Source organism: Pseudochaenichthys georgianus, chromosome 13 (assembly GCF_902827115.2).
Source record: "Pseudochaenichthys georgianus chromosome 13, fPseGeo1.2, whole genome shotgun sequence".
Taxonomy (NCBI): Eukaryota; Metazoa; Chordata; class Actinopteri; order Perciformes; family Channichthyidae; genus Pseudochaenichthys; species Pseudochaenichthys georgianus.
In genome coordinates, this window is record NC_047515.1 from 33,936,596 (window position 1) to 33,947,631 (window position 11,036).

Genomic DNA, 11,036 nt, shown 5'->3' on the forward strand with positions numbered 1-11,036 from the left:
CCTAGTGTGTATTGTGCTGCTTGTTAAATGTGTGCGTTATCTCACTGCTAGTGGAGAAGAGCTTCAAAATATAAAATCTCAAACCTGTTAGAAATCCAATCCTTTACACTCCTGTTACTGAGTTTTAGGTAGTAGCAAAGCCTTTAATAGCAACACAATTTTTGACACTAATAAACATTTATATCTGGCTATTGAGGGCTCTGAAGTTAAGTTTACTTCCTGTGCCAAATACATCAATCAAAGTAAATAAAATATTATTTAATTAGCCCAATATCACAAATTGTACTTTAGTCTCAGGGGGCTCTACAGTTTTTTTTATTTCGGTTTTTTTCACATGTATTTATTCTTGTATTTTTTATTCCATTATTTATTCCTGTATTTAGGTCTATGCATTGTTTTTTCAGGCAGGTGCTCAACACCCAAGGGAGGGACATCTTTTGACTTCTGCTATATGCTGATGTTAAATCTGGAGAAATGATCCCCAACACCTTTTCTAACAAAGTGACGACCCATGTGACAATAATCTATTCGGGATGAAGGTTGATTCAATTCATATTATAATGCTGTATCACCTCCCAGATGATGTCATGTATATTCAAACTAAACGGTTAACTCAAATCCTACTTCGATTTTATGTTCCTTTCCAGTTGCCGTAGATAAACAGATGAGTAGGTAAGTTACCCAGAAAGAGTAGAAAGTACGCGCGATTCCGGAAATTGGATTCTATTTTCAAAATAATGACAATGATATGATAATTTTAATTATAAAGACAACTGAAAAAACGACAAACACTTCATCAAACACATTTAAAAAAAAATAGCATTTCAAATACACAACTGGCTCATTCGATGTAGGCCGAGTACAAGAGAAACAAATTAAATTAACATTGCTGATGAAGTTGAAGATGATTAAGAGTATTATTATGAAATGTATACGGAAAGCAGTGTTTCAATAAGGTGATTAACTTGATAGGCTATATATGCATCATAGACAGTCGAATAAGTTATGGAACTACACCACTATCTTTCTCTCGCCTTAACAAAGCGAGCATATCTCATTAGTTTAACGTTATAATGCCAAATACTTATATCATAACATAAAGAGGAAAACGTGACGGTGCTACCTTTTCAACCGACATTCGCGCGTCTCTCTGCTCTTCTGTTATGGGACTTTGCCAAAGAAAACGTGTGTTTTGTGATTATGAATGTTCAGTTCTTTGTCAGTCATGCTGTAATTAGAAAACCAAAGGGGAGCTATGACTGCTATCTACTGTAAATGTTCCTCTGGTCACACTTAAATGACCATGCCGAGCCGAACGACGTCCCCGCCGCTCACAGCGACTCTGCTGGCGGCGCTGTGGCTGAGTTTGGGTCGGTGCGGTGTCCTCGGACCTCCAGGATGTGACAATGGAAAGGTAACTTACACTTCAATAAAGTAAGGTTTGGTGTGTGTCACTCAGTGGGGTTAGGCCTAAAAATGCTCTCAAATAATGTTGGCTGATCTGATCTGTATATTTGTATAATGTTTAGATCATAGATCAGAACATCTTTTTTAATTTTGTTTATGTTTATCTGTATTATTTTTCTATCTATCTGTATCTATCTATCTCTCTATCTATATATATATTGGTATTGTCTGTCTGTCAATCTATGTGTTGACTTTTGATTGTGTGTTTGGTTTGTTACTGTATGTATTGGTTGTAAGCTGTAAATTACCATATTTTTTTTAGTAAGGGGCAGGTAAAGAAAATACTTTCTTCGCCCTGCTCCTTTCCATCATGGGCTACAAAGAAACGGCCGCCCTAAAGTCTTCATGTTTTGTTTTATAATAATAAATGAGTGGAATCAAAATATAAACACATTTTGTGTCTGTGTGACAGCTGTCTTTGGGAATGGACCTGCCTGAGGATGCTGTGCATTGGGATTGTCCAGGAACTATTTGGCCAGAGTCTACACAGGTAAATATGGATCCAACATATATCATCATCATCTGTTCTAGGGTTTATTCAGAGGTGATGGGTTAAAAAGTCATGGGAAAGTACCAGTAGTAGTATTGTTCTGGTTATTCCTCCTTCCTTCCTGTTTCTCCCTTATCTACAGAGACTTCCCAGTATTGACAGAGTGTATGATCCTGAGGTGAGTAAATGCTTTACAAAGCATATTATTTGAGTTTACCCTAACCTTTTAACCTCCAACACTAGCTTTATAATTGTTTCCTAAAATCAAATCACGACATGGATGTGTCACAACACTCAGTGACACATCCAGATTCAAAGTAATGCATTACTACTAAAAATGTACCTACAAGTGTTTGGTGATTTATTGAAATGTGTTAGTTATGTGCGGCAGTTTGAGGTAACTAAAGTGTCAATAACAAATGGGGGCAAACTAACTCAGTGTTGGTCTTTGAAAAGGTGTTTATGTTATACACAAGAGATGGAGTGATACCATTGAATTTGACCTGGTTTCTTTTCACCGCAGCCAGCCATGGAGATCTGCATGGATAAACCTATTTCCTACAACCATACCTTTCCCAACAGGTAAAGACATACTGTATAACACAAATGCTCTGAAAGGTGGTGAGTTTGTAGGCAGTGACACATGCTCACATCATAACATTTTCAAAAACCAAAAACTTACAACAGTGTAATTATTGCCCTTATCTACTCTCTGTTTCTGTTCTTTTTAATACTGCAATAAAGTTATAATGTTCATATATATAAGGGGTACTGACGATGTTAAAATGTGTGTTCGTATCTGTGTGTGTGTGTGTGTGTGTGTGTGTGTGTGTGTGTGTGTGTGTGTGTGTGTGTGTGTGTGTGTGTGTGTGTGTATGTGTGTGTGTGTGTGTGTGTGTGTGTGTGTGTGTGTGTGTGTGTGTGTGTGTGTGTGTGTGTGTGTGTGTGTGTGTGTGTGTGTGTGTGTGTGTGTGTGTGTGTGTGTGTGTGTTATAGTGGAGCGTACAGACCAGTAAGGGCAGAGAGCGGAGAGTACTTGTACTGTCCTCCTCAACGTTGGCTCAATAACTTGCACGTAAGGTTCAACATAAAACATGTCTCCACTCTCACAACAATTAAATCACTGTATCTGCTAAGCACTGTGAAATGACAAGACATACAGGAGACTTAATATAACAATAGTAGTTAGTCCATTTCAAGGGAGTACATTTTTGGATGTTACTGTACATATAATGCCTTTTTTATTTTCTATAGGATGCTATAGCTATGAGAATCTGGGTTGGAGGCATAGGAATATTTGTCAGATGAAAATCATTATTTATATAAAAGGAGAATATATAATATTGAGATTATTGTAAGCACTTCCTTTTAGTTATTGTCATAATAGTGTCATAACTTTTAGTGTGAATGTAGTCACTTTGTTTGTGTTTATTTTCCCAGCATGGAGCCACTGTTTTGCTCTATCACCCCTGTTCTCCTCTCCGCGAGCGTTTACTTCTGTCTGTCCTGGCCCGCTCCTGTCTGCCAGACTACATCATGACCTCACATCCACAGCTCAATAAACACAGGGTGAGACAATAACCCTTTATCTCTGCTCTGTTTCCCAGCAAAGGCAGTAAGGGACAGTAAAACGTTTACTTTTCAGGCTTTATATTTTCTATTCACTTGCTTAAATATTTTGAACTTTGCACACTTGTCTTGTTACCCTTATAATCATCATTATAAACTTTATTACTATAGTACCCCAAATCAGAGTGACAAGGTGATTCACTGAATACAACCCATACCATTTTTAAAGGTGCAAAGATACATATCATAAAATGTTTTTTAACAGGACATAATATACAGAAAATATAATAAATTCAAAGATTTCCATTATGTGTCAAACATTGCAAGATACAACACATGTGTAAAAGAACAGCATAGAAGAACAAAACAATTATACAAGAGCAAGTTTTTACAAGCTTTTTCAAAATGAGGCTTTGATTTTGTCGTGGATTTTTTTACTCAGTATTGGAGTTAAAATAGTAAAAGCATGTTCCCCCACTGCTCAACTAACACATGACAAGCACAACTGAAGATGTAGCTCAATTTGATTCTTACACAAATAGACACAATTGTCACTGACTTAGCAAGACCAGAGGCCTACTGGATTTTCCTAACCTGGATATGTTTGAGTTAGCCGGTTGGCCTAATCCAAAACATACGCGCTCTCGCTAAACGGTACTACGACGCTGGTTATCAAGTGGATCGCTCAAGCCAGCCGTGTCCTATCTAGTTAGGTGCGCGTTCACATGAAAGGGGTGGCATTTGGAGCATTCGACCAATCACAAACATGGAGAAGCGCACTGACAGCACAGCGTCATACTTCCTGAATGAAAAGTGAACTTTAATATTAGACATATGAAGAAGTTAAACTTTAAACATCCATGACTTAAACACTTTATCCAGGATCAAAGCCACATAGCTGCACCTGCAAGGTGAATACAGCTGGTAACAGAACAAGTGAATGCATACATTAACAGGTTTATGATATCACTGCCCGTCTAAGACACGATCTGACTTTAATTACATTTGACTCGAGTGTTTCGTTAACTTAATGTGTTGCTTAAAATAATACTTCTGCATACAGTATGCGACACTGTGAGTGTTGCACGGCCAGATACGGCTCAGCTGACTCAGATAAGGAGATATATGATACATTATGAAGTGATATGCCGCGGACTGTACTTAATGTACTCTGATCCGGTTACTTATGTTGTGGCAGATATTTAATTAAGCTTTCTTAACGCTAATGTTATAACAGTCAGATTGCTCTGAAGATGGGAGGTGATATTCTATTCATGTTCACGTTCACACAGTCGGTGATTTTTGCCGGCCGTCTTTCCTGCAACGGCAGCTTTTCTGTATTTCCTTTCTCCTGTAATATGACTTGATTGCTTTAAACTCCGCACACTGAGCTCTGATTGGTCAGCAGGCGGTGCTTTCACTGAGTTGATCTCTTAGCCTGCAACCTAACCTGCTCCCGACCAGGTTAGCCGCTAAGCATAAGTTACCATGGAGATCTAGCCTGCTAAAAAGAGAACCAGCATCGTAGGACCGGAAAGCCGGAGTTTTCCCTGAAGTTAGCCGGCAAAGTGAAAATCCTGCTTCGTAGTACAGGCCTCTGGCCACGACCCCCCTATTTGAGGAGCAGCAGTACATACAGGTAGCCTTTTTGTCCCTGTTGTCAAACATACATATATTGACAGTTTGCAATGTGTTCAGCCAATAGCCTTGGTGTCATGGGGTCACACTTTGGAGCTGTCCACAGCAGCCTCTTCAGACATCTGTGATTGGCTGGAGACCACAGCAACCACAAGAAATACGTTTGGTGGTGTGAGCCAGAGCAGGAAGTACAACCTGCTGTTAACCCGGTCAGCCGAGCAGCACCGACAGCAGCATGCAGGGGAACACTCGGCAAAAATGATGAAGGTTTGAATACTTGACTGGCAACTTTTTGTATTGATTTTATTTCCAAGGTGTTCATTCTTTGTGATTTAACATGTGAAAAGAGTATTTTCAGTATGGTTGTAGTTCTAAGAAGATGTTGTTGTAAATCCCCAGGAGTCTCTGAAGCAATGCTGTGAGCAGACCCTCTCTTCTCAGCTGAGTGGAGCGATGGAGACACAGCTAGAATCCAGCATGAAGAAGGAGGGCTTAAAGCCAAGTAAAGAGGAAGGAAAAAGCAGGCAGATGAGAGCCATTAAAGAAAAACTGGGCGATGTTGAAGATGAAAACAAGAGAGGAAATGCAACACAATACAATATCAACAGAACCTCCATCAGCAGGACAGGAGACGTCCACAACTACAACAACACTCTCGGACCGTCAACAGGAAACACTGAAGCTTCTTCTCAGTCTGAGATCCAAAATACAAACCATGGCCTCACACCCAGCCCTTTTGTGGGATCAAATATGTCTAAGACTAGCCTTAGAAGTGATTCGTTAGGACTCATGGCTCTTGAGTCTCAGGAAAGCAGTCTGACTCTACAGACAGCAGCACAGCAGTCCAGTAACCTCAGAAACCCAAACCCCTCTGCTGGGTCCATTGTTCTCGCCAATGGTGTGAACAGTGAACAAAACAGCACTGCCAGGCCCGAAGCCCAGGCCATTATCTCCACAAATGAAGGTTCAGCCAAACACAGAGACATCAACTCTCTTAAACACAGCCTCAAACAGAAGAAGATGGGAAGAGATGGCACGATGAAGGATAACGAAGCAATAGACGTTAAAGAAAGAGAGTTGGAACATACGCGTTCACACTCTCACCACAAGAGTGAAAAGATTGGCTTAGATTCTGCTTCAAAATCAGAGTCTCCGCCCCTGCAGCCCCAACACAATCAGAACCCACAGACAGTCAGTGATCTGCCCAACGACTGTGACAGCTGCAAAGCAGGGGGGTCGGGGGCTGCTGCTGTGAACCTTGGCTTGACCCGGACCCCGAGGACGGACGAGGCGCTGTGGGCCGCAGCGGCTCTGGGCTTCCTGCTGATCCTCCTGACCCTGTCGGTGCTCCACACACGGCTGTACCGCCAGTGGAGGACCACGCCCAGCCTCTACTGGCACGACCCACAGCGGGACTACGACAGCGTGGCAGGTAGGAACACCACAATGACCAAAATACACAGAGATCTCCTCTTAGAAATCCCAGTTTAATCATGTATAAAATGTGCAACCCTAATTTTAGTGGCCAAAATCATATAGAAATGAAACAGATAATTAACTTAAAATAAGACTGCTGCTGAGGCACTAGTTAGCGGATCTTACGCAGGGCAATGATCCAGGTCCAGACAAGAATCGCCGTTTGTGCATTTTATTCCAATAACAAAGTACAACGAACAGGTTTCCTATATCTCTTTTCCTTTAGCCTTTCCTTTGTGTGGCTTGAAAGACCCTGGTAAAAAAACATGTGCCTACTGGTGCTCTAATCCCACCACCACATGTCTCCAATACAATTACACCATGTTCTCTAATCACCAAGTGCACAAACATGCCTTCAAAATAAAAGCATAGAAACTACTTTAACTCACTTCGATAACAACAATAACTAAGAATACATTTACTATAAACAATAATAGCAAGAAAATAAATGTTTAACTCTTAAATAATATAAAGCGATATATAGCTCCAACACTAATGTTGCTCATATCTTCCTCTACTTTCCTGTTTTCAAGCAAATCCCGTGTCTAATGACACAGACTGATATACATATAGTGATACAGTACCTCCATGGCTGCTTTTATTGAGGTGGCTTTTGCAGTTTAATTAATTTTGGGTGTTTCTGTGTGTGTATGTTGTCCAGATGTGATCCGCACGAGGATAAGGAATGCCAACAGAAGGCGGAAAAGGGGCCGACGACAGGAGTGTGTTCTTCTGCCCAGCTCCTCCAGCTCAGATGAACATCCGTAGAAGAATAAAGGAAACACCACCAAGAGTGCACCCAAGTCACATTTAAAGCAGAGGAGGTCAACAGTGGACAATATTTGCATCAGTGTCTTTATCAATGGATTTTACTCTGCGAGACAAATTATTCTAAATTAGGTGCGACTCATCTTATATCAAATAAGTAGCTGGATAAGCTGGAAGCTGTAGCTAGATCATAGAGAACCCTTTTATAGATGTATAGGTTACATACAGTAGTCAAAACTACAACCCCCAAATCACAAGCATTAAAGCTGGGGTAGGTAATTCACTTCACTTTTTGTTATATTCCATGGAATGCTCTTAACATCCCGATAGCAATGAATACATGAAATGCTTTGACAATAAATACATAAAAACATTTCATCTGTGGAAGCCGTAGTACTGTAAAAAGACCGACCAATTATTTTAGCTGGCCCGGCTAAAATAACTGGATGGCCTACCTGCCTGTCAGCCTTCCATCTGTGCACAAACTTATCTCGTGCCCTCATTGGTCATGTGTGTTCGTGTGTTGGAGGAGGGGCTCTGTAAGGAAGTCTGAAGGAAGGGACAGATTTCCTTCGGCTGCATACTTTCAAATTCTAGCGTACTCAAGCTGGTTTCTCCAATCTTACCTACCCCACCTTTAAAGGACATTTACAAGAGGCTAATGAAAGCGCACACAACTCTATTCAGTCCTATGGTTCCAGATCAAGCATTTAACCCCTCAGGGAATCCCTACAGTATAAACATATACATTAAAGAGTCCAAAGAGAACGTTTTATAAATGATTATATTCTTCTACACATCACATACGCCTTATTGTATTCACTCGTGTATCACATTCAATATAAAGGCTCCAGGCCTGTTCTTGTCAATGTTTTTCTACCCAATGATTGTTTTTGTTCTGCTACATTTTGTCAATATTCTGTTTTTATAAATAGTTTTATAGTAATATGACATTTATTTTCTTATTGGGATGTTTTACTATGTGAATATGTAAGTTGCTGTTCTAAGCAACACCGTGCGCTGTATTTGTTATTAAATGGTACAATGATTTGAACAGCTGTATGTTGACAGTTTTGTGCTACATTTGAAGGATTTTAGACATGTTATTGTTATTCCTTAACATTAGTGAAGCGTGTGGACTCCTGTTTAAAACAGCTGTACTGGATGTCAGGATTTAAATGTTGGAATCGAACCAGTCCGATTTTTTTAGGCTGATACCAATATCAATATTCTAGTCTTAAAAAGGTTAAATGAACATTTTTTATAACAATCTGTTAAATGTGTTGTTTTAAAAAACAAAAGTCATTGAATTGATCAAGTCAAAACTAAATATGGTTTCTTATATAGACTCTAAATGCTACAGTGAGTTGTAGTGGTCATATACAGTACTATAATACCCTGTGAGGTTTTCATACACGTAATGGAATAATTCAAACTTTTCATTTCGGTATTGGGTCGTAAAAAGATGCAATTCAAGGTTTTAGATTGAAAAAAAACATTGTTTCTGTTTTGTTTCTTATTTAGTATACTCAATGCAACACAGCAAAGCTACAGAAGTATTTTATGACCTCAGCATGGTGCAGTCAGCGTTTCTTTAATTGTTCAAAAATGACAACAGCTAGTTAAATGTTTTCATTTGATTCTGAAAGGTTTAGGTTGGAATTGTCCTTACATATTACAGAGATGTAAATACACACAGGTTAGCATCCAAACAGTGAGGAAAAACCTGCTGACAGATCCAAGAAAATCCACTTAGTTTTACTATTTTATTACAAATGTACAGTTTATGAGTTTCCATTACGATCGACCTTTTTAAGTCATTGTTTTCTCTACTTTATACAGTTGTGTACGTCATCTGTTCAAACATAACTCTCCCGTCACCCATCTCCCAAAGCGTAGAGTTGTAAAGAAAAACGGGGACATGAACAGTACACCCCATAGTGCACTGCCAATGCTTGAGTATGAGAAATGTGTGTGTGTGTGTGTGTTCAACTCACTGTAGTTTTAATGTTAGTACTTTGGAGAAGGCTTGGTCCAACTGATAAGTTGAGGGTGTGTGTTTAATGACATGATGAAGGTGTATAAAAGCGTGTTGGGCTTGATCTGCCGGAAGCCTTTAACATTCATACTAGAGGCACCCTACGTAGTGTGGACTATCTCCGGGAAGGACTAGGCCATGTGCGTTGTAGACCCTCCTCCCGACATTTTGAGATGACTGTAGTGCTAAGCCCAAGTGTGCTTCAGACCTTTCCTGTTTCCCATCCTCAATCAAACCCTGCATCCTGCACCTCATGTACTTGACCTAAGACCTTCGGGAGAGTGCAGTACATAGTGCAGATCCTACTTCACCCAGATGGAGTTTGAAAATAGTACAATATAGTGAGATATCGTCTAAGTTCAACTCTTCTCCCTGTGGATTCTAGTAGGATCATAATATGTAAAATATATCTACATAAGGGGGTAATACCACAGCGTAACCATACTCACAATAATTAAAAATCTACAAGTATATCAGTGTGAGGACTGAAGGGCTGAGTGAAAATGTGGAGAACAGATCCCGTAGCCTGAAGCCCACTCGGGGAAAGAAATAGACATAAATATCTCGCAGACATAACCCTAACATATAGCTTAATATAAAATATAGCATGAAAATATATGTTCATATATAAGGCTCTAATCTAAAACTTGGGCAATCATGATTGAAGGGACGAGCGTTTTTTGCTGACCCCCTTGCGTGCGTTTGTGTGTGGAAGTATTAGTGTTGTTTCAGCCGTCAGTAACTCAACAGGAGACGATGATAATGTCCCAAGGCATTCGATCTCAAACGATGATACATGTCACGAGTCTTCTGGACATGATTAGCTTTGACAGGGAACAGAACAAACAACCCATCCTCCCCTAAGGAGACGTGAGTGCAACTGTCTGAGAGGAACACTGACAGCCAAGTCATTAAAAGAGGGGGAGAAACATGGATAAAGTGGACAGAGACGTGCTGTAGGTCGTCTCGCAGCAGTCTCTCAAAGTGTTGGGGGCTAATTAAGGTCTAATTGCTTCTTGCTAAATTGACAGCAAGACAAGAAAAAAACAATATGAGATGCAACTACTGTTTGAAGGATGAGGTCAATGTTGCAGGTAGGAACATGTGATGTGCGGAGGCCTTCTGAAGCCGGTTTATATAATGTACCAACACAAGAACAACTGACAGTTAAGGCCACAAACACTTTGAGAAACCGGTGACAATGTAATTGGAGAAGGATGCATCTAAACGAGAAGAGGGCCTGCATCTTTTGTTACAGATGTGACCAGATGTGTTCGCACACTACAACACGCTTCAGTCCGACAGTAGGCTAAGTGCGCTCAGTTTTTGAAAAAAAACTAAACGAATGAAAAAAACATGTTTGTTCCCAATGCTGTGTCCCATTAGCAAAGTTCAGAGACATTCAAAGTGACAACTTCGGTGGCCCGGATCAGCAGGCCCCGCCAGACGAGAACGTGGAACACTGAATGGAAGCTTGAATGGGCTTGCCAGGCAGGGAAATGTAAATAAGCATAATGCAAGGCAAAGTACATCATGCATATTTAAGGGGGTTAAATCCATTGCAAGTGAGCGTATATTCTCAAATGAAAT

The 11,036-nt window shown here is 40.1% G+C and overlaps 1 protein-coding gene across 1 annotated transcript; it reads left to right on the forward strand.

Annotated features, from left to right (window-relative positions):
- Nucleotides 1-965: 965 nt before the first annotated feature.
- Nucleotides 966-8,506, forward strand: tp53i13 (tumor protein p53 inducible protein 13). The gene is made up of 9 exons (XM_034098170.2): nt 966-1,414; nt 1,880-1,957; nt 2,100-2,135; nt 2,481-2,539; nt 2,954-3,032; nt 3,398-3,526; nt 5,225-5,431; nt 5,564-6,596; nt 7,302-8,506. The coding sequence occupies exons 1-9, from the start codon at nt 1,298-1,300 to the stop codon at nt 7,406-7,408; spliced, it is 1,845 nt and encodes a 614-aa protein (XP_033954061.1). The 5' UTR covers nt 966-1,297; the 3' UTR covers nt 7,409-8,506.
- The last annotated feature ends 2,530 nt before the right edge of the window (nt 8,507-11,036 follow it).

What these genes read in the sequence shown, in the direction of transcription:
- tp53i13 (XM_034098170.2), top strand. Translation starts at nt 1,298, where the DNA reads ATGACCATGCCGAGCCGAACGACGTCCCCGCCGCTCACAGCGACTCTG. An exon ending in GTTGGCTCAATAACTTGCAC is followed by an intron (nt 3,033 to 3,397) that starts GTAAGGTTCAAC and finishes TTATTTTCCCAG; the next exon opens with CATGGAGCCACTGTTTTGCT. An exon ending in ACTCGGCAAAAATGATGAAG is followed by an intron (nt 5,432 to 5,563) that starts GTTTGAATACTT and finishes GTAAATCCCCAG; the next exon opens with GAGTCTCTGAAGCAATGCTG.